At 40.0% G+C, this 27,789-nt stretch overlaps 1 protein-coding gene across 1 annotated transcript; it reads left to right on the forward strand.

Annotated features, from left to right (window-relative positions):
* Positions 1 to 4,730: 4,730 nt before the first annotated feature.
* LOC104261083 (vitellogenin-2-like) lies at positions 4,731 to 27,534 on the forward strand. Its single transcript, XM_059822014.1, has 35 exons — positions 4,731 to 4,800; positions 4,915 to 4,935; positions 5,041 to 5,192; positions 6,679 to 6,930; positions 7,491 to 7,652; positions 7,740 to 7,888; positions 8,479 to 8,629; positions 8,749 to 8,906; positions 8,995 to 9,160; positions 10,019 to 10,144; positions 10,478 to 10,696; positions 11,667 to 11,884; positions 12,046 to 12,143; positions 12,442 to 12,566; positions 12,677 to 12,778; positions 13,434 to 13,553; positions 13,640 to 13,829; positions 15,222 to 15,315; positions 15,428 to 15,613; positions 16,155 to 16,299; positions 16,419 to 16,641; positions 16,732 to 16,907; positions 17,301 to 17,885; positions 18,375 to 18,425; positions 19,343 to 19,432; positions 20,537 to 20,749; positions 20,839 to 20,981; positions 21,380 to 21,518; positions 21,669 to 21,804; positions 22,249 to 22,435; positions 22,763 to 22,854; positions 23,962 to 24,059; positions 24,806 to 24,965; positions 26,377 to 26,538; positions 27,416 to 27,534. The coding sequence occupies exons 1-35, from the start codon at positions 4,731 to 4,733 to the stop codon at positions 27,532 to 27,534; spliced, it is 5,478 nt and encodes a 1,825-aa protein (XP_059677997.1).
* Positions 27,535 to 27,789: the final 255 nt, after the last annotated feature.

Below are 27,789 nucleotides of genomic sequence, written 5' to 3' on the forward strand. Positions count from 1 at the left end.
TGAAAATACCTCTTTGATATTTCAGATTACTTAAAGTGCAAAATCTTTATATATTTGTAAATAGACAAAGTGATTATGCTGAGAAACCATGAAATGAAACACATCCATACATAATATTATTTTACATGGCATTTTAAATTGTTTTATAGTGATACTCAGTTGACAGATGCATTAGGACTTTCAATGGTTCAGTCAGGAACCAAATTATTTCAAATGTGAACAATAAATGTGTAATTCTATTCTAAGAAACCCTGGTTCTGTGTTTTGTGTGCGCTGAACTTTTAAGCTATCATGGTTGTAGGGCCAAGGTTCACTATGTCAACAAATCTGATGCTGGTTTTGTATTTTGTTAGTTTTTCCTTTTAATTGACTGCAGAATCTCTTTTGGTGTAGCCTTTGGGAAATCTGTTTTGTTTATAATGTAATAAAACCAGCCAAGTAGAGGTAAGATGTTTCAAAGTCTCCTTCACCTGACTCAAAGCATGCACTTTTCCTTGCCCATTACAAAACCATCTGGTCTCTTGTTGGGTTTTCATGCATCTGTGAATGCATGTGTATAGCTCTTTATCCTAGTGTTATTGACCTTTTGGAAGATGTCTAAGAAACTTCTGCCTTTCTCAGGGTCATAGGAAGGAAATTAACCCTGAAGCTTAGAATCCTTCACTGAAAATGCATTGCTGCTCTGCCTGTTATCTTCAGAATTTGTTCTAATGGAGTGATTGGACTACCTGAAAAAATAGCAATATAGTTAGTAACATAGGAAAGAGAAGAAACTGGAGTTCTCCAAGAAGCTAAGACAGAAAACCGCAGTTTCTGCTGATGAGCTCAATACATTGAGTTACAGCCTGAGATGAAGTAGTAGCCAATGCAAACTGCAGAGGATACTTGTACTATGGTTCTCGCAAAGCACCCTTAAGGAAGCAGAAGTGTATATAATGCTATTCTTGGTCAGCTTTCTGCTGCATAAGTAGTCAGGTTGGAAGGACAGTACAAATAATGTCATATTCCTTTTTTCATTTATTTCTTCAGTTCCCCCTCAGTAAATGGGTGATCATGGTTATGTCATCTGCTGAAAGGGTTTAGCAGTGTGTAGTTACTGTTGGGCTTACACCTTCCCCAGAACGTGTTGACAGCTCTTGCCTGAATTTTAGTTATGGAAGAATAAATACACATATTCAAAAAACATATTTAAAGATGTCAAGTGAAAAATGTAATATAGTGGCAATTAAGTGGGAGAACAGTACTTTACGTGTAGGATTCTTACTTTCAAGCTAGTAGGTTATTCCAGGTGTGTAAGTCCGCAGTTGAGGCAGTATGGGTATGCCACTAGGGGCTGCTGCTGTTCTGAAGTAATTAAGCGTGCGTGCTGGTGCTGTTTTGGGTCACTTAAATGCGTTCAGTTTAGCTGGACTTTTTTACTAGACAGTTTTTCTTCATGACAGTAATTTTTAGGATAATGCCTTTGAAGAACAAAATAATTTACCTATTTAATCTTTTGTTTGTGCCTATTGAATGATTAGCATTTAAAAAACATTTTGTACTAGTGTTTTGCTTTAACATTCTGTAACCCATATTATAGAAGTGGAAATTCATTTGAATGCCTCCATGCAAGAACCAACTCTGCTAGAAGTGTGTGTGCAGTTGAGTCCTGAGCTAACCTCTTAGACCTGCTCTGGAAGTCTGGGGTATAGATTCAGTCCTGTCCTTGCAAAGAAAGAAAACATGCCTACAGTTTTTGGGTTACTCTATATGCAGTGATCAGGAAGCTTTTAAATCTGAAGCTACTGCTAATAATGGTATGAATACTGCAGATGGTCTGGTTGGTAGTATAGTGACATTGTAATACTTCACTGTGTTGGAAACAACTTCAGGACCATTCTTACTCAGAGGCTGTTGAAGGGCAAAGGGGGAGACTGCTCGCAGGAGTGTAATACAGGTGTGTCACTACACATGTGCATATTTGAGATAATAGAGCAAGTGGTCTACTTAAGAAGGAACAAGAAGTACTGACTACCAGTGACTGATTAGCGCACAGTTATTGTTAGCTACTTATGCATGATATCAAAAAGATTTGTGGTTCTCTTAAACTATGGTGTTTTATTTCATAAAATCTTTAAATATAATATGTATTGCTTCTTTTTCAGTCTACATAATGAGAGAGTGCTTTTACTGTAAATATCAGTCTGATTAGGTATGAGAACTTACTTTCCAGTATTAGACTACAGCTGTTAATTTTTTCCCTTTCATACCCAGTGGTTGAGGATGATACAATATAGCTTTTGCAAAACAGACTGTAGAGCAAAACATTAATAAGTGAAAACTTTACCTAAGAAAACTTTCTTGCTACAAACCAGCCCTCTTCCTAATTTGAAGAACTGCTTCCACCAGCTTCTGCAGACTTGCTCTATTTCAGTTGCAGCAGGACAAAAATACACCCGTGTGTATGGAGGAAAAAAAAATCAGACCATATCCTAGCTTTTTCTCAGGGATTATTCTATGTGCACTTCAACCGGGCCAAGGTAACTGATAAATCCGCAAGATAATATAAATTTATAAACAGGTTATTCTTGAAAGGAAAATAGAAGTATTTACAAGGTAATGGCAATTAGCTTAGCTGCTACTTGTGCTGCTTTTTTTCTTCTTTTTTTTTAAATTTGCAGTTACCACAAAGTTTTTGTGTGTGAAGTTGTGTAAGACATCTTGCTTTTACTTTTCCCTTCCATCCCCCCATCTAATTTGTGAGAGAAGGAGATTACAAGATATGAAAGGTTGATATAGTTGGATCCAAAAAACTGATCCCAAAAGAAATGTTCAAATGATCTGATGATTTATTTCTTTCAGACAGTACATCTGACCTCTAATGTTCACTATGCCCAGCAAAGTTGCACTGTAATTAAATAAAAAAATAATTAAAGAATTCCCATGGCATACATTGTGTCGTAGTTTTCACACTGACACAGTACTCATGTTCCTTTATCCAAGTTTCAAGTAGTACAAGACGTACAACTAACTGGAATGCATAACAGGTAAGTTTGTTTTAAAGAAATGTTCAATGATAAAAAATTAGTTACAATTGCATGGAAGAGCTTGCCATGATCATAGTGAAAAGTTTGTCACCTGAGGTACAAAACATGCTTGTTCCTTGAACATAATAGATGGATAACCATGAAAAAGGAGACCTTTCTTGCTAATGCCCCCGCCCAGATGTCGTCCCCCCCCAAAAAAATGTGGTCTTCTGCAGTGAGCTGGGTGGCAGGTCCCAAAATAGAGGTTGCACAACCCCAGGTGGAATTACAGCCCAGATGAAATCTGCTTGAAAAAGTCAAGACTTGCGGGACTGACCACCCAGGAAAAGCAGTTGCTAGTGGGAGACTGTAGGAACTGCTGGAAGAGAAAATAAATGTTCATTTGTGGTTGTTAAAATAGTGTTTGCCACAAATCACACTCCTGTAGTTAATCTTATAACGACAGCTATTGTGGGAACAGATGCATGTTTTGTGACTGAATAACTACTATGTTGTAGATGTTGAATTAGAATCAGATTCATATTTTTTGGGTGACTTAAAGCCCACAGTTTATTGCATTGCCTGAAGTTACCCCTCCAGAAATACCCTACAACTTGGAAGACCCTGTGCGTTTTTCTTGCCTGTTTTTGTTGATCCAGCTGCCACCCAGCTCACTTCGGAAGATTGCGTAACTTTTTTGGGGGCTTGACCAGAACTCATTCCTCCCTTTTTGTGATTATCAATCTATTACCATGCTCAAAAAGGGCAAGCGTGTTTTGTTGATGTCCACTTGCCTCCGAGCCCCCGACACTTCTAGAACAGAAAACTTGTGTGAATGTGTTCTTGGGCTGTCAATGTAAATCAGTGAGGAAGCTGGCTGCAAGCCTGCATCAGTTTAGGTACTTGGCTGCATTTGGTATTTGGCTCCTTAGGAAATACAAAAGTTCTAGCTGACCTGCACTCCCATTCCCCCTGCTTTGCTGCTAAGAGTCTCTGCGGGTTTTAATTGTTCACATTTAGCTGTCATTTACCTTGGAAGATAAAATATTTACAGATTGCTTATGAAATCTTTGTTCATTTAAAAAATATTCCTGGTCAGTGTGACCGGAGCTGAAAGGACAGACTGATCCTCTGATTTATTTAAATATAGATATATATTCCATATACACGGGTTTTCAGTAAGATGTTAAATGTGTTTTGGTGCACATATGAATATAAGACTAGCAAGGGTTTAGCTGTCCTTGTCTCCTGTCTACAGGGGTGGCCATAAACCAATGCTGAGGGAAGAGAAAGAACACCATTAACGTGTGTGACACTGACTCTACTTTGTTAATTGGGCCACTATCTGTTAGATGATAACAGTTTGGGTCAGATGCCAGGTCAGCATAACCTGGGCAAAATCAACCTAATCTGTGGCAGGACCAAATACAAGCAGCAAGCTGTGACACAATCTAGGAAATTAAGTAATGTGTTTATTGTAAATTTGTTGTAAACAGCCTAGTAAAATTGTTTCGCTAGGATAGGTAAAAACTTTTAAACAATCCAGCAAAGGGCTTATATGAGAAAATCAGTGCAATGCCAAGGTATGACTTGATTTCCGTTATTCCATCTGAAGAGAAAGTATGATTGCAAAAAGAGAAGTGTTTACATAAACTGATAAAAAACTTGAGAATTCAGCAGAATACAGCCACGTGTTCCTGAGCTTTCTTCCATAAAAGTCTCACCATGTCTGGCAGAGCCCCATTCACCTTCACTATGAGGGGAGTCATACTGGCACTAGCACTCACCTTTGTAGGTAAGCCTACATATCCCTTCTTCATCTCTCTTTCCCAAAATTTCCTTAAGTTCAGTGGCAACAGCTGGATCTAGACTGAATGTTGCTCATCTGGTTTTTCATCTCTTTTTGCAGGTAGCCAGAAGTTTGACATTGGTAAGTAAATGTCCTTCTATAACCTTCTTTCGGTGACTTTGTTGTGATTTCTATTTTTTAGAACATGCTTGCAAGTATTGTGAAAATGGCTATTACTCCCCACAGACCCTGGATTCAGCAGCAGAAAGAGCCACTTGTACAGCTATGAAGGCTGGGTGTTGAATGGGCTTCAAGAAAAAAGTTTAGCCAAAGTCGGTGTGCGCTTGAGCAGCAAACTAGAGATCAGTGGGCTGTCAGAGAACGCTTACGTCCTCAAGGTACCATGTCTTCCAAACATACCATGCAACAGTGAACTATAAATTGCAGTCATAATTGCATCTGGCTAATCTGTGGTTTAGGAAAGCTGTAGGAAACACAACAGGAGACTTAGCGCTGTAGATGTCAGAGAATGATCTGCAAGCTAAAGTTTCAGAAGTGACAAGTGATTTGGCATCCAGTCACTTACCAGCGTCTGTTGTGGAAATTGTTCATAGCAGGTGTTCCTCAAGACTTTGTGTTGGAAACAGAGATGCCAAAATCAGGGGTTCTGTTAGAATACGGTTATTTTTAACTCAGGCACCCAAGCCTGCTCTGAGTTTAAGATTTTATTCTAGTCTCAACACACATTTCCAACTTCTGTGGGAAGCCAGGACTTGGGTACATAAAATCATTGTCATGCAGGTGATTAATAAACATGGACTTAAAAAGTGATAAAGCTAAAGATAAAAAGTGGTAAATGATAAAAGAAAGATTTAAAAATGAAAGGCATCAAAAAGGAGCATGTAATAATATTCAGTGTTTGGCTAATGCAGTAAAAGATCTGTACATGTGAAATCATGCCACTGCCGACATGAGTAGAGATTACCGGACCCTTCCAAAACAAGTATGTTTCAGAAAAATACTTCTATTTGTCCGTTTAATTTAGTTACAAATCAGAGCTTCTTTTTTGGGCACTGAGTTCAGTGACAAAGCTCTCACTGGTTGTAGTTGAGCTGTAGATCTTCTTTCATTGATGAGGGCAAGATGTCAAGAGTATGGGCTAGGGTTTGCATTTCGCACTATAGTCTTCATCCTGAAATTCTTGTGTGGTGTGCACCAGGCTGTGGTCTGAGACACCTAAACCGGCAGACACTTTCCCAAAGTTAATGGGGTTGCTTCTGATTTACATTGTGTCTCAGTACGCAGGGGGGGCAAGTTTTATAAATACATCGTTCATTATTAAAAGAAACAAATTGGCTTGATTTAAGCAATTCAGAAATATGAATCAAATATAGCAACTAGTTTAGTCAAAAAAAATTTGCAAGGGGATGAGTTAAAATGAAACATTCTAAAACTCTATTTTTTTGACATTTAGAATGATACACACTTTTTAAATGCTAAATTTTACCTACAGCAGAATATTTATTTTAAGGCTGAAAAAATAGGGAAATTTTATTTGCATTTTTTTAATTACTTTTTGAATCAGCCTTTCTCCCTATAGAGTTAATGCAAGTAAAATGTTTAAAATGTCCCTGGGAGATAATAGCGATACGTTAACTGCTTCTGTAAGATAAAATAACACTGCTGAGCCCACAGGGTTTATACTGGTTTTACAATAGTGTAAGCAAGAGACAAAAGAATAAACTGCTGTATGAATTGCTAAGCCTATATTTGGAAGGAAAGGCTATTCAACTAGTGATTATGTTAATTTCTTCCAATCGGTTTGCATATTTAGTACCAGAGTAATTTTATTTACATAAGTATCTCTTCTTAATTTCCTCTCAGATCCGCTCTCCACAATTTGAGGAATACAATGGCATCTGGCCCAGGGACCCATTTACTCGATCTTCCAAAATCACTCAAGTGGTTTCTTCGTGTTTTACCCGGCCCTTCAAGTTTGAATACAATAGTGGACGGATTGGAAACATTTATGGCCCAGAAGACTGCCCTGATATGTGTATTAACATAGTGAGAGGAATACTGAACATGATGCAGATAACCATTAAAAAGTCACAGAATGTGTATGAATTGCAAGAGGTTTGTTTTTTCCGTTCTAAAACTACTTTACTGAAAGGATGTGTTCTGTTTAGGTGCTCTTCCTTCAAGTTTCTGTTTATTTGCATCTACTTTCAAGTGTTCATCATCAAAAAAAGTAATTTTTTATTCACACAGAAGAAAATGTGTGCATACGTGTTGAACGAATTATGAGAGCTGGATTCTTTTTAAGACATCTGTCTTTAAGACTTAAAATGAAATCCTGTGAAGAAAAAAGAATTATTAGCTATGAATGTATTTGTTATGTGGCTTCCCTGATACAGCTTGATCCATTTTATTTGTTCATTGTTGATATTAATTAATTGATTACTTTTTCATTTTAAACTCAGTCCCCTGACTGAGTATTGTTCACGTGTCTGTTTTTCAGTTCAATACAATTAATTGTGAGTAATGGCAACAGGTTTCAAAACATAATTAAGACTGTTCAGTAGGTCCTTGCCCTCCTACTGCTCCTTCAGAATCTTCGTTCAATAAAACTACTTCTCATGCAGTGAAATCCTGATATAATTGGGAAGTCTCATTATCTCTATTGATGTGCACAGGCTGGAATTGGAGGGGTTTGCCATACAAGGTACGTCATCCAGGAAGACAGGAAGAACAGCCGAGTCTCCGTTACCAAAACCGTAGACCAAAATAATTGCCAGGAAAAGGTGAAGAAGAGTGTCGGAATGGCTTACATCTATCCTTGTCCTGTCGACGTGATGGTACGTGAAATGTGAAAAGATCTTCCTAATTAGCAGCACGGCCATTCTGTTCCGATTCACTCTTTGGGTCTCTCTGTCCTCCTCCAGAAGGAAAGGCTCATAAAAGGGACTGCGGCTTTCTCCTACAAACTGAAGCAGTCAGACAGTGGTACCCTGATCACAGAAGTAGTGTCGCAGCAGGTGTATCAGATCTCACCACTCAGTGAACCGACCGGTGTCGCTGTCGTGGAAGCAAGGTAGGTGGGACATGGGCTTGCTTCACAAAGTCAGAATAATTATAGATTCTGGCAGTCCCTTTCACCCCCAGTTGAAGTGAAATGAGAATTGAGCTCCACACAAGTTGGGTAAAGCTGCGAGTACTTATACTGGGGGTTTCCACACTCCTAAAAATTCAGTGAACCATTCTTTATTTCTACCCTGGTGAACCTGGCACTACAATTACGTGGAAGAAAAGGAGAAAGGCTCTTTTGCTCACTTATACCATAAGAATGCGACTTTACTATTCTGTCCTGAAAAAGGGCTAATTTATAGTGTCAGGAGGAAGATGGTGCACATCATAGAAATAAGATCACTGATGACACTGTCGGTAGCTCATTTGGAAGACAGCAGTTTAGCACCTCAGAAACTATTTAGTTGTAGATAACTCTAATACTATTTTGTTCCAATTAGAAGGCTTTATCCATTAGCAAACCATAAGATTTTACTGTGATAAGAAAAATTATTAAAGAGTAAAACCGGTACTGTCACAGTATCGCTGAACCAACAAACAGCCAAGGCAGAGGAAGAGAGCTAATTCATTCCTCCCGTGACACTTGTCTCTTGACAGACAACAACTCACCTTGCTTGAAGTGCGAAGCGAACGGGGGAGTGCCCCGGACATTTCCATGCAGAGCTACGGAAGCCTTCGCTACCACTTCCCATCAGCATTGCCACAGATGCCAGTGCAGCTAATCAAGACGAAAAACCCCGAGCAACGGGTATAGTATTTTAGGTCTTCAAATTGTTTTCCTAATAAAAAAACTAATAAAAGATTAATGACCATAAATTCCAAAGGATTTAATAATGCATGCTCTCTCTCTCTCGTGTTTTGTAACAGATAGTAGAAACATTGCAACACATAGTCCTGAATAACCAACAGGATTTCCATGACGATGTTCCATACAGATTCTTGGAGCTTGTCCAGCTCTGCCGGATAGCAAGTGCTGATACTCTTGAGTCCATCTGGAGACAATTTTCAGATAAACCCCGCTACAGGTATTTCATTGTATCAACTTATAAGAAACTTTTCAATTTTTGGAGAATTGAGAGCTAAAATGAAGGATTTTTTTTAACCTGCTTGCAGGCGATGGCTGCTGAGTGCAGTTTCTGCAACAGGCACCGCAGAAGCACTCAAATTCATTAAGACCAGAATTCGCAATGATGACCTTAACTACCTTCAGACTCTTCTAAGTGTTTCTTTTGCTCTCCATTTAATAAAAGCTGATGAACACACCGTTCCAATAGCAGCAGTGAGTAAATCCGTGTGAATCTTTCCTATCTGATAACAAAAGGAATGATAATTGATGACAACCTTTGATTATAAAGTACATTAGAAACTGGATTCTCCTCTCATGTACACCAATTTTGTGCAAATGTTGAACCACGAATTTCTTTTGGCACTACACACATGAGAGGAGACGCAGTCCTGTGTTGTCATTTTGCTACATGGATATTTTCTGAGAGTAATTCCCATTTTAGTTTGCTGGGATCACACATCACGCCTTCTACAGACAAAAATTTATCCACTTCAGTCTCTTACTTCTGAAACAAATGGTGATTTGTGTGTTGTGTCATTTGAATAGCTCTTTTAAATGCAAAGTATTCCTATAAACTAGCAAGTGCTGCAAGGGAAAGTATTAGTGCAAACATCAAATATTTTGACACTATAATGAATCGTTTATTGTGAACAGGATTTTTCCCATCTCTAGTCAATATTATTATTCTCAAATAGGAAAAAAGGATATGATGTGAGCGCGCATCATTAATTTAATTGATTTACACATTGTTCTAAGGATATTCCATTTATAAATCGATGTTTACCCATAATCTTTATATTTTCAGTGTTATGCTCAGTTGAGGAAAATCAAAATGGTGCTGTGTAAACTTAGATATATGCTTATTTATATTGAAACTAGTGGGGAATTATGATCCTTAGTGAAGCTTGCAAATAAAATGCCTACACACTTACTTAATTTGTGTGGATGTGAACAATAACCATTCTGAAAATGCTCCCCTCAGATAAGCTCTGATGATTTTCCTGCTCTGAAAGCTATGTCAAGCACTGTATTAAATACCAAATTATTTTTTTCCCCCTTTTTTCCCCCCAGGATTTAATGACCAGTTCTCGAATTCAGAAAAGTCCCATGCTTCAGCAAGTCGCCTCCTTGGGATACAGTTCTGTGGTCAATAGATACTGTTCTCAGTCCTCAGCTTGTCCTAAAGAAGCTCTTCAGGTTGGTGGCTTTTTCTCTGGTTGTTCTTAATAGCTTAGTAATGTTCATTACATTAGCTTAATTCTTTTAAGATAGAGTATAAAAATGGCAATTGGACTTACAAATACATATTTCATAGGTCTCCTTCAGAACAAAGGCAATGAATCTTTTTAACAATGTAGATACTTGCTTCATCATTGAAAACTGTTTTCACATTGTAAGGTAAAATCCTGAGAGAAGCCATAACTGAGTAATTTTATTAAAACCAGTTGGTTTATTGTGATAGGCTTTTCAGCGGGTAAGGGGACAATCTATACATTAGGAAGAAAAGACTGAACTGTGCTTTGCCTATAGCCCATCCACGACCTGGCAGATGAAGCGATCAGCAGGGGCCGTGAAGACAAAATGAAATTAGCTCTGAAGTGCATTGGTAACATGGGAGAACCAGCCAGCATCAAGCGCATCCTGAAGTTCCTTCCCATATCTTCATCCAGTGCTTCTGATATCCCCATCCACATTCAGATTGATGCCATAACAGCCTTGAGAAAAATAGCTTGGAAGGACCCCAAAACAGTAAGTATGATCTGTCAGAGATCTCTTTACTCAGTGAATTAGAGAATCTATACTGTAAAGGCTAATGAATTTAATGGTATCATGTCTGTGGATTTAGCATGTCTTAAAAAAAGGATTATTTTTAAGAATAACACAATACAATTTTATATTTCAGCTGATGTTTTCTGCTAAGCTTTAATAACTGTTAGTCAGTAGGAAGCTTCCAGAAGGATATCAGCAGTGTTTCATTAGTTATCTGTCATAACCAATGAAGTCCTGTGCTAGTTATGCATGGTGGAAATTTAGCCACCTAAAAGTCAGACATAGAATTTAACCTGCCTCGATACGCAAGAGGAGAGAGACACTTTCTGTTGACCTCCTGGGCAAAATGTCGACATTGCTCTGTCTCTTTTAGACCCTTCCCTTGAGGTTGGATGAGTCTCCACTGACCTCCTGCTGAGGTTGCTGGCACGGTGAGCTTAGGCAAGACTCCTGCCTTTCAGATGGTTTAGATACAGAAGCTATATGAGACAGCATCCACTCAGACTGTCTTTGGCGAGCTGCTGAAGCTCCCCTTTTAAAAGTGGTCTAAAATAGTGAAGCATGCTCACCGAGTCAGGGGGGTTACTCCAAAGAATGAATCTATCTTACTATCTACCATTGTTTCTTCTGAAGTTATTCACCAATCTTTGAATGGCAGTAATGCAAAAAGCTATGCTGATGTCTTTTTGATGGTGGTGGGTTGACCCAATACATTCATACATGGACATTTATTTCAGATTCAGTGCCCACCCTTCTCCATGGGGCTGTTCCTCCATGGCCCCTTCAGTTGTCTTAATAAAATGGTGTGGAACCGTGCAGTAAAATCAGGAAACCTTTCTGCAGGGACAGTGACCCCCTCTCCCATATTTCTTGTGGGTTACGTGTGGATCCAGTCTGCAAAAAAAAGTCTCAATTATGGGTAATTCCAGGCACTGCTTTCTCTCTGCAGGTGCAGGGATATCTCATCCAGATACTTGCAGACCAGTCACTTCCCCCCGAAGTGCGAATGATGGCTTGTGCTGTTATCTTTGAGACAAGGCCTGCCCTTCCTTTAATAACAACGATAGCTAATGTGGCAATGAAGGAGAGCAATTTGCAAGTGGCCAGTTTCGTGTACTCCCACATGAAGGCTTTGTCGAAGAGCAGGTTGCCATACATGTACAACATGTAAGTAGAGACAGGAATGAAGTGGGTGACCTTCTGTGAATCATAAGGTCTGTTACATTCTTGTTAGTGAGCACTGCATGTGCTGACAAACTGAATTCAGTTTATATTCTGATGGCGTGCAGCTTATTTCTGGATATTTTTACCTTTCTCATTTTGTTTAGATCTTCGGCTTGCAATATCGCCCTTAAGCTGCTGGCCCCCAAACTGGACAGGCTGAGCTATCGGTATAGCAAGGTCATGCGTATTGGTGGTTACTTTGGTGAGTAAAAGCGTTTCAGAGACAAGGAAACTTTCACTTCAGAAATCCATTCTTAAGAGACATTAAGTCCTTTGGAGAAATATGGCATTCTGTGTCTCAATATGAAATCGAATTAAAAGTGACAGTCATGTATTTAAAAGTGCATGAGTAGCCATTTATTAATTTGGGCCTAAACAGTTAAAATTTATGTAATGATGTATCTTAGAGTTGGCAATGGAAAAAGCTGCAGAAATATGATCTTGAATGATAAGCAGAATGGTTAGGAAAAAGATGTGTCTTTTGTTTACTTCTGCCATAGATAACTATAAAGTTGGTGTTGCTGGAGATGTCTTTGTTATGAACAGCCCTGGAACAATGTTCCCATCAGCAATAATTTCCAAGCTGACAGCATATTCTGCAGGGTCAGTGGCTGATTTAGTGGAGGTAAATATTTACCTAAATTAATACTAAAGCAAATGCAAATTAAAATTGACTTTTAAGTTTCTTCTCTGTAAGTATGTTTCAGATTGCTCCTTCTCGTGCTGTTTTGGTAGGTTGGTGTCCGTGTGGAAGGCCTCACAGATGTCATCATGAAACGAAATATCCCGTTTGCTGAATATCCCACATACAAAAAGATAAAGGAGATTGGAAAAGCTGTAGGTATTTTCAGTAATGCAATGTGGGGGTTATACGAACGGGTATTCAGTGAGGCTTCTCGTACTAGTTAAGCCCTGTCTCAGAAGGTAAACTGCCCGCCTACCAGTCAGCTCGAGTATTTCTGTGAGAGAGAGATCTGCAGGGGGGCTGCAGGGGACATTACCCTACGATGGTCGTGATAGCTTCTGCAAATTCTCGCTCTGGCCCTGCCTCCCCCCACCTCATATATGGCTGCAGAAGGAGCAAGGGAGGAGAGGGGGGAGGCAGCCATTGCAGCACGGTGTGCGTGTCTTATGCTTGGCAGGCTTCCTCCTCCCTCCCTTCAACTACCTCACTTAGTTTACAAGAATATACCTTTGTCTTCAAGAGAAAAGGTGATTTGTTGCTGTGCTTTCAAACTGGGTTTAGTAGTAGTAATGGCCCAGACCCTCTGCGTAAGTGTTATTTCATAGGAATACAAAACACTGGACAGGAGGCTATTGGTGGGCATCTCAGTGGCAGGGAATAAGTCTGAATTAGTGACACTGTGCTATTTACCAAGCAGCAATGGAAAGCTGTAGCTTGGTTAGTGATGGGTTTGATCGCCTTGCTGAGTTACCATTTGCAGAGTGATGCATTAAGGAACTTTGCTTGTTTCTTTTATCTCTTCCCTAGCTGCTGGGATGGAAGGAGCTGCCAGCAGAAACCCCCTTGATATCAGCCTACTTGAAACTATTTGGCCAAGAGCTGGCCTACGTCAACATCAATAAGGAAGTCCTGCATCAGGCTATGAAGGTACCAGGGATCCCTACTTTTCTTTGCAAGTTTGGAGGCCATTATACTTTTATATCCCAGCCTCTTGGATCTCTGTTTTACTGCAGACTGTGCTAGAGCCTGCTGACAGGAACACAGTGATGAAGAGAATCGCCAGCCAAATCCGCAATGGCATTGCAGGACAATGGACACAGCCAGTGTGGCTGGGAGAGCTGCGATACATCATTCCTACCTGTACCGGTCTGCCGCTGGAGTACGGGTCATACACGACTGCTCTGGCACGTGCGGCAGTCAGCGGTGAGTGGGGAAGTACGCGATCAGCTGTGTGAGCTCTGAGCAGGGGATGAGAGGGACAGGCTAAGAGGGGCTGGAGAAAGAAGTGGAAAACCAGGAAGTTAGAAAAAGAACTAATTTTTGTAGTGGAGGGGAGGTAGTGAAGATGTTTGAAGAGAAGCTGGACACGGCTGATTTCTGCCTCATCTTTGTATGGATTGATGACAGAGGAGGTGAGGTGGGAATCTGGGAAACCAGAGAGAGAAAGGTCACGGCATTCTAGGCCAGAAGAAACAAGAGCTGCATGGGGAGCTGACTGCAGACATGGGCAGAAGGGGTGGCTCCTGAGAGATGCACACACAAGCTAAGCAGGATTCAATGGTCAATTAAACAGAGAAGAAAGTAGAAGACAATCAAAATAGAACTACCAGTAACATTAGAGAGGGCAGGAAGAGAAGAGGGCTTGTGAATAGAGACAGAGAGTTCTGTTTTAGCTGAATAAATACTCAAGTACAAATACTTATCAAGAAGTTAAATCAGTGATCATACTGTTTGTTGCACAGCAGACTTAATTTAGGCAAAATTTTATGACCCTTCCTTTTGCTGACACCACATAAGGAATGAAGGGTGAAGTACATGTACTTGTGCTCTTTTTACAAGTCTCGTTATGTGCCCACTCTTGGCTGCTCTCGGTTTTTCGTTTGTTAGTTTGTTTTAACAGCATCTTTGAATACCCACCTGTCCTTCACCTGGGATGGAGTAACGAACTCATGCAAGTGTATAGGCTGGGCATCCCCCAGAGAGAAAGCAGTTTTGCAGAAAAGGGCCAGGGAGGCCTGGGGACAAGCTGGTACAGTGAATCAGCAGTGTGCTCTTGTGGTGATGAAGGCCAACTGCACCATTGGCTGCAACAGAAAGAGCAGAGCTAGCACGGAAATTATTTTCCCCCTCTACTTAGCACATCTGAGGCTGCATCTGGAGTACAATGTCCAGTTTTGGGTCCCCGGTACAAGAAAGATGTTCACACTTGATGTGAGGGAAGATTGAAGAGCAGGGTTTGTTTAGCTTGGTTGCCTGTCATTCACTCTGTCTTCTGGATCCATGCATTTCTGAAATTTTAATGTTATACTAATTAACAAACTTTCAATTTGGGTCAGCTCTTTATTTTCTTACTATATTTTTATCTGCAATTTCAATGTTGCATCAGAACCTTTGCCTACAGAACAAGCTTTCTGTATATTTTCAGTATTTTCCAGACTCATAAAAGATCTCACGTACCCCAAAGTCTGTCTTGTTTTCCAGCCATATTTGTTGTATTAACAAAAATAGTACCTCTTCCTTAAAACTTTGTCTTGCTTAAATTCAAATCCTTTCTTTCACTTTTACCATTTTTAAATGTTGTTCTGTTGTTTGCAGTTGATGGAAAGATCACCCCCCCTTTAACTGGAGATTTTAGACCTTCCCAGTTGCTTGAATCCACGATACAGATTCGGTCTGACATAAACCCAAGGTATGGCAGCTTTCTAAGGCTTTACATATGACGGAGGGGTTTTATGAAAAGGCAGAACCACGTGTTAAAAACCAGCACCTTTCTTACATCTGACCGCTTCACTCTGTTTCAGCTTATACGTCCATACAGTTGCAACAATGGGTGTCAACACAGAATACTTTCAACATGCTGTTGAAATTCAAGGCAAGGTCCTGACAAGAGTGCCAATGAAGTTTGATGCCAAGATAGACGTGAAGCTGAAAAACATTAAGATTGAAACAAATCCATGCCATGAGGAAACGGAGATAGTGGTTGGAAGGTACGGTAGCGTTACTTCAGAATACTTCCTCTTGCTGAACGTTCACTATTCGCTGACTTCTTACGGAGGTTTCTAGATAGGTAGGGTGACTTTTCAGTGTGTTGCAGAACCTTTGGGACAAAGAGCAAGGGCAAGAAATAAGGGAGTTAAAAGTCAAACAATGCCTAAATTATTTAGGAGTTTAATTTTTATTTTAATTTGTTTATTATTATTACATTATTTTTATGATTTTTTATTTTTATTTATTATTTAATGTCTTTTAGGGGTTTTAATTTTTAATTTTAAATTAATGCCTTTCATGCTTTGGAAATTTGTTTAAAATTATCCAGATTTTGAAATCTTCCTGTGATATAAGAAACTGATGTTTGTCATGAACTCTTATTTGTCTTTAACGATATTTGTACTTTTAGTTGCATTTACAATCCCTGTGTTCAAACAACATACCTCTGTTCTGTCACATGATACTGACAGGGTCGTATTTCATTTAATCCAAAGACAAGGGGTCGGAATAATTCATCATTCTTTGTGCATATCTCAACAGACATAAGGCTTTTGCTGTATCAAGAAATATAGGAGAACTAGGTGTTGAAAAGAGGACCTCAATTCTCCCAGGAGATGCTTCATCAAATATTGTGGAAGAACCTTTCAAACCATCAGAGAGAGCTTCCAGTGAAGGTTTCACAATGGTAACCTGTTCCTTTTTGCTTATATAGTAATATTTACCCTCTCTGTGATGCATGTCTGCAGTTTTACTCTTGCCTATGATATGCTCGCAGTGGTATTCATATACTCATCTCCAATGCAGCAAGGAGCTGACAGCACGCCAAGGAAACATGCCCATAGCTCTCAAGAGGATCTTCGCCACGGCACAGGAAGAAAAACTCATAAACAAGACATTTGCATCAAACTGCATCATCTTGGTTGTCAGCTCTGCTTTTCCAGAAGGTCACGAGATGCCAGTTTCCTAAAAAATACATATTTGCACAGATTAATTGGAGAACATGAAGCTAAAATAGTCTTGATGCCAGGTACAATATTGAGCACAAGCCTTGTTGTCTTAGGTTTGTTGGTGCTATTTGAAGCAGTATAACCTTCTAATGCGTGCAATTGGTGTGTAGTTCAAACAGATACTGATATTGACAAAATTCAGCTGGAGATTCAGGCAGGATCCAGAGCAGCTTCCAAAATAATTCATGTGGTAAACTCGGAGTCTGAGGAAGAGGATGAGTCATCTCCGTATGAGGACATTCAAGCTAAACTGAAGAAGATTCTAGGCATCGACAATGTGTTCAAGGTGAGAGACTTTGAGGAAGGGAGGGGGGAATATTTTCCCATAAATGAAGCCAAGGGTTTGAAGTTCAGTGTGGAAAGCTGGCATGGGAAAGCAAGGATGGGGCTGGTTTGAAAGGTGCCAGTGCCAGGCCTGTCAGCCAGTGCCACATCTGGAGGGATTGATCCTACGGGGTGTGTCCAGCTGGGGCTGCTCCTCCATGCAGGGGTAGATTTCAGCTGGGCGGAGTGGATCTAAGGGAGGTCTGCAGCTTCCGCAGTGAGCGAGGCAGGGAAGTTGTATTTCCTTGAAAGGCTGATGTGAGCAGCTTGTCTGACACCCAGAGAAGTTTTACTTTGTAAATACAGAACCAGATGGATCCCCTCTCTTGCACTTTCCTTTGAACTGTTTTTGCAGGTTGCAAATAAAACACGACACCGGAAGAAGCAACCATCTAAGAAAGGAAACACTATGCTAACAGAGCTTGGAACAGACCCCAATGCAAAAAATCCCTCCAGCTCATCTTCTGCCTCCTCAACTGTCTCCTCTTCTTCTTCGTCATCTGCTGCTTCTCCTGATCGTAAAAAAGCCGTGGATGAAGATGAGAATGATCAAGTAAAGCAAGCGAGAAACAAAAATACAAGCAGCAGGAGCAGCAGCAGGAGCAGTAGCAGGAGCAGTAGCAGGAGTAGCAGCAGCAGTAGCAGGAGTAGCAGCAGCAGTAGCAGGAGCAGTAGCAGTAGCAGCAGCAGCAGCAAGAGCAGCAGCAGCAGCAAAAGTAGCAGTAGTAGTAGTAGGAGCAGCAGCAGCAGCAGCAGGAAGTCATTGAGGCACCGTAGCCATGGGCATCACTCAAGATATCTGAATGGCAGCAGTAGCAGCAGCAGCAGCAGCAGCAGCAGCAGCAAGTCATTGAGCCACCATAGCCATGGGCATCATTCAGGACATCTGCAGGGTAGCAGCAGCAGCAGCAGCAGCAGCAGCAGATATTCCAAAATATGGGTAACTTTTTCAGTAAATTGACTGATGCTGCTAATGTTCGTGAATCACATTCCTGATGACAGCTGGCTTTGCATCATAAATCAGGAAATTGAGTTGACACAGTAAATTTTAGCAACATAAAATTCCAAAATTTATTCTGCAGATGCACCTGCAATCATTGGCTCAGATGTCTACTTCAAAGCATCTCAAAAGTTTCCACAAGTTTGTTGAAACTTTTGTTATACACAGGGAACAATTTTTTGCCAATTTACTACATTCCGTCAACATACATTGCATGTTTCTGTCTTAATTTTGTGGTAGGAACATTAATACTTTATATAAACTATTTTAAGTCTTGCATTATATGCTTGTGACTAAGCATACTGAACTACGTATAAATGATAATTCGTAAAACCCTTGCTTAATTCCCAGTGCTCAGATTTCAGTGTAATTGCAGCATTTCTTTTCTTCTGAGACTTTTCATCTTCTTGTTTTTATCATTTTTCAAAGGGAGATCATGAGATTTATCAGTATCGCTTTAGATCAGCGCATAAACAAGAGGTGAGTTTTTCTTTCCTCAGTAAATTAAGTATGGAATCTGTCATGAGTCAAATGGAAACCTTAGAGGCAACTTGTTGTCTTTGTTGAGGAAAATTACAGTAATGATGACATTTAGAACACCATATCGGTTCTTCTGAGATGTGTAAAGACAGAGACCTATGCTCTCTCTTGCATTGTGGACATGATGCCATTTGGGACTCTGCAAAGTAGATGCAAAGCTCTACCAAAGCAGTACAAGGGACTGGGGACACACACTTTGGAGGAACAAAGGTCCTACCATCAAGAGCTTGGGTCATTTGACTGGCTTTGATCGCTTGGTTTCTTGGGTTGGAACAACTGTTGATACACACCGGGATAGCAATGTTGACAAACGTGGGAGGACACCTTCATTTGTGGTAATTTAGGTCAGCAGAGATTCTTATTAGGGCATGAGCCAGCCAGGAGCAGTGTACTTGATATTAGTGTTCCTCAAAAAGTAAAAAGTTCAGCTGTGTGTGTCCATTCAGTTGATCCTTTCCATTCAGTTGGTCTGTTCAGTGTGTCCTCCAGTTGATCAGGCCCTTCCAGAAGTAAAAGGAATCAGTTCTGGTCTTTCATATTCAATCAAGAGGCTGGTTCAATTTGACTTGCTCTTGTCCGTTGTTCTTTCACACAGGGAATTCTCATCTAGACATGTTCTTTATTTGTTTCTTCTGAGGGGTCAGATATATTTGGGTAAATAAGATTTTTCAGAGCTAGATCACATGTACTAAGCAGGACAAAGCATATTGCAAGTCACTGAGCTGCTCAGGGTTGGAATGCAAGTTTACCAACACCAAATGCCATGACAGAGAGTATTCTGGAGCACTGCCTAGTACAATTTCTCGAAGCATGCTTTTAAGTTACCCTCTTGAGCATGATGTGTTTTCTTCTTGCAGTTCCCAAAAAGGAAACTCCCGGATGACCGACTTAGCAGCACGTACTCCTCTACCAGATCCAGTCATGCCTCATCTCGAGCTGCTTCCCGGGTTAGTTGCATCATTTTTAGGGGTTTTTGACAGCTTGGAAGAATGGCAGAGTGGCCGTGGACTTGCAGTAATTGTACAGCTAGGATAATGGGAAGAGAGAAATACCAACCTGTCAAGTCTCAGGTATCATTCAACAGTGATAAACACACCATAGTTCTCCCACACACTTTCCTCTGCAGTGAGGTAAGGATCCTTCTTTCTTGTACCACGACCCTTCCCTCATGGCAATCCCACCCAACAGATGCCTGCAGAGACTGATCTTGTGACCTCTGCAACCAGGAGGGAAGTTGCGGTGCTGCAGTGCCAGTGCAAGGACATTGGCGGTGGAGGCCGAGGCTAAGAGGAGCCTCAGCAGAAGGCATGCTCCAGAGGGGACGTGTAGCGCTTGGCTCCTCACCACAACCCAGTCTGATGTGTGCAGGCTTGCTCTCTGGGGCAAGAGATGAAGTGAAGTCTAATGATGAAGTGAAGGAATTGCAGGTCATAGCGTGCTTAAGGCCCTGCTGTCAAGGGGGGAGGTTCTTGATGTTGAAGACAATGTTCTGGATGATATTTTGTGCTAGGGTGCCGTTCAAGCACAAAACCTGCCTGCCTCACAGAGCTCACAGCTGAAGTGTGAGCTGAAAGCCAACAGACCAACCAGACAGATAAACAGGAGGACACTAGCTGGGGGATGTTCTTGTTGTGAGAATGAGTGATGAGTACAACTGACAGCTGATGTTGTTAGTGAAATTGAACCACTTTCTTTCATTCACAGGCAAATATATGGGTATTAACAATGAAGCCCAAATCATATAGTCATTACTGTATCCTAATGATATTAATATTTCCACGGTATCAGCCATAGCTCAGCAAGTGGCACAAATTTTGGCTCATATCAAATACAGTGATAAAATCCATCTGTGCTTGCAGAGGCCCATGCACATTAAAGACATATGCATGAGAGTTTATAGGCATGTATATATGCGTGGTACATATGCTGGTATATGTTTGCAGTTCAGTTGCTTATTTTCCATTTATCCATCTAGATCTTGCATCTAAAATGTTCCATGGTAACTCTTTTATAATGATATTCTTTGCATACTTTCTTCCCCTTCTTCTTAGCCTAAGTTTTTGGGAGATGTTAAAATACCAGTATTAGCTGTTTTTCTTCATGGCATTCATGAAGATAAGAAGATAGGAGGCCTCCAGCTCGTGGTATATGCTGATATTGACTCCATCAGGCCCCGGATGCAGGTATTTGTGTCAAACCTCACGGATTCAGAGAAGTGGAAGCTCTGTGCTGATGCTTCAGTCCTCAATGCTCACAAGGCAGTGGTAAGGCTCAAAACCAGTTATTTACAGCTGTATGCACCACAGGAAAGCCATGTGCATTTAAAGATGGACCATTTCTCTCTCCATTATAGGCCTACCTGAAATGGGGCCGGAATTGCCAGGACTACAAGATTTCAACTGAGCTGGTAACTGGGCGGTTTGCTGCCCACCCTGCCATACAAGTGAAACTGGAGTGGCCTAAAGTTCCTTCAAGTGTCAGATCCATAGCAGAATGGTGAGGTTTTAGTCTTTAGTGACGCTCGTTCATATTATCGGTCAACTGGGAAAAATCAGTATCCACCCAAGAGGTTCTAGTGATTAAAGTACCAGCTATTATTTTATTCTCTGATCTGTCTGAGTACTGCCTTCGGACATAAAAGCTGAGTGGGAGATCATAGCCATCCTATCGTAATGTACAGTAATTCTTTATAGTGGGCATAATTACTGAAAACCGAGGAACAGATCCTTCCTTTCACTGAACACTTGATCAGTAAAGCAGAGAGTGGTCATGGGGACCTAACCAGTGATCCTGAAGACTCTGTATTTCGCATAGAGGTGAGACAGCCTGGTTGGGGTGTGTGCTGCTTTTTGTTTCTCTGTTTCACCAGATCTTTCTGATTTGAATTTTTTAAGGTTTTACAAGTTTGTCCCTGGGGCTGCATTTATGCTGGGGTTCTCTGAAAAAACGGACAAGAATCCTTCCCGCCAAGCCAGGGTGATTGTGGCTCTAACTTCTCCAAGGACATGTGATGTTGTTATCAAGCTTCCAGATGTAATTATGAAATATTATTATCTCTCTCCTATTTTTCCCTAGTAGAAAAGTGAGGCTGTTGCATTTTAATGAAAAAAAGCTGATCTCAGCTGTTTGCTGTGAATACCTGGTGCAAGCGTATTTTGAATGTGTTTTTGAATTCCTTTTCAGATGATCCTCTATGAAAAAGCCATGAGGCTTCCCCTGTCACTCCCTGTAGGTCCAAGGATACCAGCTTCAGAGCTGAAGCCTCCCATCTGGAATGTCTTTGCTGAAGCCCCCTCTGCGGTGCTCGAGAATTTGAAAGGTCAGGGTTTAATTGGGTTCAGAAGCACCACATCCTCAGTCTCCCGAATTACTTCAGCACCTTCTGAATTTTTCTGGGATTATTTGTCTCCAGTTAATTAGAAAATGTGCTGTAGTAATGCAAGGACGGTTCAACTGGGAGAGAATATTGTGCATATAGTACAGAAATCATCAGCATTTCAGGGATCAAGATACCAATTATGTGAATTGATAACATTTAAACTTTCTGGCAATTATTTTTTGTTAGATAGAGGAGTATATTTTTCATGCTTTTTTTAGAATTTATGAGTGCTTAGTAGCCAAATGCACCTATAATCCATACAAAAATATCACATAGTGGAAAAAAATATAAAGCTAAAATTATATCGCACTAAAAATAAAATCTGCCATTTAATTACTTTCTTTTATGGAAAAGCAAATACTCACTGTCATTTTATTTAACCAGCTCGCTGCTCAGTTTCCCACAACAAGATCACAACCTTCAATGAAGTTCAGTTTAACTACACAATGCCAGCAAACTGCTACCACATCTTGGCTCAGGATTGCAGCTCTGACCTTAAGTTCCTGGTGATGATGAGGAATGCTGACGAAGCTATGAACCTGAAAGCAATCAACATCAAGCTTGGCAGTCAGTAAGTAACTCCTGCCAGATGCGGGGAGCATGAGAGACTACGTTGTCCACATTTAACATGAGAGGAGCTTAGATCTGAGCTTTACTGCAATGGTTAGCAGCCCATGGGATTTCAGCATTTCCCTTATTTATTTCCCATGTATATTGAATGTGATGCTGATGATGTTATGTTGCATCTTAGGTGGCAAGAATACCCCTGATGTAATTTAAGTAGTTGAAATGAGCTTATGCTGTGACCGGTGATATTTAGCCAGCAGGAAAATGCATTTGTCACTGTATGTGTGTGAATGTGATACAACCAGCGTATGAACGCTCTTCTCCTTATCAGTGAAATTGAAATGCATCCTGAGAACGGACAGGTGAAACTGCTGGTAGATGGCGTTGAGAGCCCCACGACAAATGTTTCATACATATCTGCTGGTAAGTGATGCAGCATCTGCTTTGTTTCATTTTCATGTATGCATTAAGAGAAAGAAATAAAAAGAAGACAAAAAAAATATCAGAAAGATTCCACCAGTTTGTGTTCAATAAGCATTTCTATCTTCGGTTGAAAGGATAATATTTAAGAACATGCGTTTTACTCACTTGCATAGGAACATTTAGAAAGACTGATTAGAGCGTGAAGCTCTTGAAGTGGCCAAACTAAGCAAGATATAACTAACATGGACATCCCTCCTTTTCATACATTACTGCAGCTCTTGCTGGAGTTCCAAATTTGAGAAGTGTTTTGGTTATATTATAAAATTTTACCTGATTAAAACTTTCTGTAGTAGAGCTTTTCTAAAATTCACCACACTTGAATATCAATGTTTTTCCTAACTTGATTTGTAGGCATAAATGTGGCTAGCATTCTGAAATCTGCTAGGAATAGATATGGAGAACTGGTAAATAGCCTGCTTGCTTCTCTCAAAGCAGGAATAGTTTTTTTCTGTGAAAGGACACAGGAGGACTTTGCTTCATTCTGTGCTATGCAGTCAGGGGCTATAAACAATGTAGGAGTTTCCTGACTGTAGAGCTGTAGTATACAAATCAGGCTAAGTCTTGCTGAAATTGGGTTAGCATCTGCCAGTGCTGAGCTCTGTCCCATATCACTTCTTCCCAACAGAAGTGATAATTGTGCTAGAAAGTGCTCCAGTGACAGTCACAGTGTTCTTTGTATTTCCTTACTCCATTATAGTGTAGTCAGGGCTTTGTATAGCTGCACAACTATACAGATATTATAGACAGCTCTGTAATAATTTCGATAAAAAAATATGACTATATTAATAACCCAAAGAAAAATAACCCAGAGAAAAATGAATAAATCTGTGATCATTCAAATTGTTTTCCAACTTTTTACAAACACCTATTTTCTATACATACACATTTCTACACTGTTTTGCTGTATGTTTTGTTTCTTGAATAGAAAAATTGAGGAATTTCAAGGAAAAGAACATCTTAGAAATATGACAGTTGCTCTTTTCTTTCTTAAAAAAGCTAGGTTGTCTCTGTTTTGGTTTTGCTTTGTTTTATTTTGCTTTCTTCTAGGTGCTTCTCTGTGGATTCACAGTGAAAAGCAAGGGCGTGTACTTGTTGCCCCAGCCTATGGCATTGATAAACTGTACTTTGATGGATACACATTCAGGGTATCGTCCTTCCTTTTCATAAGCTTGAGTGTTGAAAAATTCCCATAGGATTCCCTTAAATCTGTATGCATGAGTGCAAGAATATACAGTGGCAAAGCCAAATGTGTGCAGGGCCCAAAAAACCCAAAAGGGAAGATGACACTACAGGATTGCACAGTCCTGCTCTTTATTTCTGAGCAGGAGAAGTGAGAATCTTTCTCTGACAAAAATACCTTATTGCAGTAGAGGTGTGTGCTGGGAAATGGGCCTGCGAGCGTACACACACTGAGCCAGCAGTGTATTTGCAAGAAAAATGAGTTTTCAGCTCCTGTCCACTGTTCTTACAGCTGTATAATTCTTCAAATCAGAAAAAATGCAGCCAGTCTTTTAAGATGAATGAATGCTTTAAAGGCTGCACTAAAAATAATGTGAAATGGGAATGTAAGAAATCAGTAAACCATACTGTATCTATCACCTATACTATGAAAACATCCATCAGAAAAAAGCCTCAGCATGTTAATAGTCTAGACTATTAATAACTTAACATACTAGACTGGCACAGTAGGTTTTAAAGGCTGTAACAGTTAAAGACGCTGCAGCACCACAGGAGTCTGGCATCTGACTGTCAGACCCTTTTGAATTCTTACCAACGAGATTTTAAACATTTGTGCATTAGCTTATACTGCAAAGGACCTGCATAGCAAAAATCTGCTCCATAGGTATTACTTTTTTTTAACTTGAAACGGTTTTGACTTTTTTTCTCAAAGATTCAAGTTGCTTTATGGATGGCAGGGAAAATGTGTGGAATATGTGGAAAATATGATGCAGAATGCGAACAGGAATATCGGATGCCCAATGGATATCTAGCTAAAGATGCAGTGAGCTTTGGGCATTCTTGGATTTTGGAAGAAAAGCCTTGTAGAGGAGGTATGCAAGCTCTAATAAATTTTATATAATATTACTGCAGTTATTTAGAAAATGTAGAATCTGTTCAGAAAATTTAAAATCTGTAAGCATTTTGGAAACAAAAAGCATTTAAAAAGGATTCATTATTGAGTTATATATTAAGTATTAAAATTACTTGCCAGTTTAGAAAGAAATAAGAAATCACAAGTTAAACAAGCAAGCCAAAATACACAAGTCAGTCAAAGTTAAATAACCAAGCTGAAACAAAATCTTTGTTTCAGTTTTGAAGTGTTTTAGAAGATCAGAAAAAAATGGAAGAGGATAAATTCACATGGAATGCTTTGATATAAGCACAACAGCATTTTCCAGACATCAATTTCCAGCATTTGATCCATCAAAAAATCAGATGGGGATTAGTAATTATTACCATGGCTGTCCACCTGATTTTTGAACCAGTGCAACCTGTCAAGCAAAGCATTCAAGTGCATGAGCATTTCCAGGGACTTAATTACACGGTTGAAATAAAAAAAGCTGTATTTTAAGTGTTTCAGTAGATTAGGATCTTATGGTGTGCTGGTGCTCTCAGCTGAGGTTATGATGCAACAGCATACCACAGTGCTGTGAGGTGAACAGGCACGTTGCCTTTGTCAGAAGACTTGTCCTGGTGGGAAGAACTTCCTTGGTGCCTGGAGATGACTTCTACGTGTTTAACTGTGCATTAACTGTTATTCTTCTACGTCTTTGGCAAGAATACTGGGCATCAAACTTGCTTTAGATGGATATGGAGTCCACATGCATGTACACAGTAATATTCCCATGGTCAGTAGTGACCACATACTGCGTTTCCATTTAACACATGATTAAAATGGCTGGAATTTTGGACAATACAGCTTATAGTCAGGAATAAATTGTGGTCCATTTAGCTTTTCACACACTTGTAACTGCTTGTCCTGGGAGCCCAAAATGGGATCAATAGTACTGGCTGGCAGGCAGCAATGACTTCTGGTCTCTCTCTGCAGCAATTCTCTGTCTGAATGACAGTGGTAATACTGTAATTCTTCAGTGATTATTTTTATTTGGTCTTTATTTCCACTGGTGAATATTCAACACTTCTGAGTGTGCTTCTGTAGCTATTCAGTAAGCCAGTTTACTTTGAAAAATGTTTATTAGAAAGTACATCAGACTATGTTTCTACCTGCTAACCTAGAAATAAAGCAGTTGCATTTGAAATTAACTTTCCATAGCTCCGTATCTAATTAAGCTGATTTCAAAAGCTTATCACTCAGTGATGCTGCTTCACTTATGATCAAAATATAGTTTTCATAGAGGAAAGTTGTTTGTGAATTGGTGGTGTTGGCAGACGGGTCCTTCTGGGGAGATGTGAAGATTTTGAATGTAAGCACGTAAACTATCACCAATGATTGTGTTACAGCCTGCAAACTGCGACGCTCATTTGTGAAGCTTGAGAAGACAGTTCAGCTTGTGGGTGTAGAGTCCAAGTGTTATTCTACAGAGCCCGTGCTACGCTGTATGAAAGGATGCTCCGCCACCAAGACTACTCCAGTCACTGTTGGCTTCCACTGTCTCCCAGCTGGTAAGTCAAGAGAAACCCTTCTGACTAGGAGCTGCACAAAAGTCTAAATAGATTGTGCTTCGTTCCGCTTGGAATGTATGAATAATCCAACATATCCACAGGTAGGGACGGACTTACTGCTATATTAGCTGAAGATCTTTCCCTGTTTTCATTGATGTGTAAAACTTTCTTTAGCAAGAGAGATGTTTCTTTGTTGTAATTCTACTGTGTTTTTCATTATACCAGCATTTAAAATCTAAACTGAACTCCCCTTCATGGTACTTTGAACTAACAGGGTAGGGACAGGGTAACAGCACAATCAATATTGTGATTCAGCTGAAAAACTGTGTATTGCAGCCTGTGAGGATTTAGCCACATCTGATCATGTGCAGCACCCTCAGATGGGGATCCCCGCCTTGTATATTTTTATGTATCGCTGTCTTTGGGAGTGATCCTATTTCACTGAGCTGATTTAGGCAATAAAAGGGCACATGTGGGTGGGATTCATGCACACAGGTGCAGTGATATAGGAGGATGTCTTTTTTATAGGTATATTGTAGATTATACGAGATTAGAGTAGATAGATAAAGATTATATAGCTGATAGGTTCATGTCTGTTTTCCTAGTCTCTTTTTCCTTTAAGACCATAATATCCTTTCCTAAATGTATTATTAATAAAATTCTTACATGGAAGTAGTAGTTTTCAATGTAGAACTGGCTTATTAATTAAGTGGGTTTCCTGGAACATCTCTGTGTGACTTAGACAAATATAAATATGTAAACAAGCAAGGAGAAGCCAAGCCTAGTGTAATTAATGACTAGTGCATGGTAAATGCTGTACCTTGCAAAACTGCTTCTGAAGTATACTGTTTACTTGTCATTTCTTGTTCCCCACCAGATTCGGCTACCAGCCTGACGGACAAACAGACGAAGTTCGACCAGAAGTCAGAAGATATGCAGGACACTGTCGATGCACACATAGCTTGTTCTTGTGAGAATGAAGACTGCAGTGCATGAAGCTGTACATTGCAGCACAGGAGGAAACAGAAACACTTCAATGTTTTTATTATGTGGTGTAAGAAAACTCATCTTAAGGAATAATAGAGATACTAAATTAAGTGTTTAGGGATGTGTGGAATCTTCCCAAGTAATTTAAACTATTAAACTTTATTATTGTAGAAACTGTTATGATTGCCCATAAATATCTGATTTCGTAATAAATCCACGCATGGAAAAATTGATGAAGGCTTCCTTATTTCACTGGTTATGGAA

The sequence above is a fragment of the Gavia stellata genome, chromosome 10 (assembly GCF_030936135.1).
Source record: "Gavia stellata isolate bGavSte3 chromosome 10, bGavSte3.hap2, whole genome shotgun sequence".
Taxonomy (NCBI): domain Eukaryota; kingdom Metazoa; phylum Chordata; class Aves; order Gaviiformes; family Gaviidae; genus Gavia; species Gavia stellata.

What these genes read in the sequence shown, in the direction of transcription:
- LOC104261083 (XM_059822014.1), top strand. Translation starts at nt 4,731, where the DNA reads ATGTCTGGCAGAGCCCCATTCACCTTCACTATGAGGGGAGTCATACTG. An exon ending in CGGTCTGACATAAACCCAAG is followed by an intron (nt 15,316 to 15,427) that starts GTATGGCAGCTT and finishes ACTCTGTTTCAG; the next exon opens with CTTATACGTCCATACAGTTG. An exon ending in TCAATGCTCACAAGGCAGTG is followed by an intron (nt 20,750 to 20,838) that starts GTAAGGCTCAAA and finishes TCTCCATTATAG; the next exon opens with GCCTACCTGAAATGGGGCCG.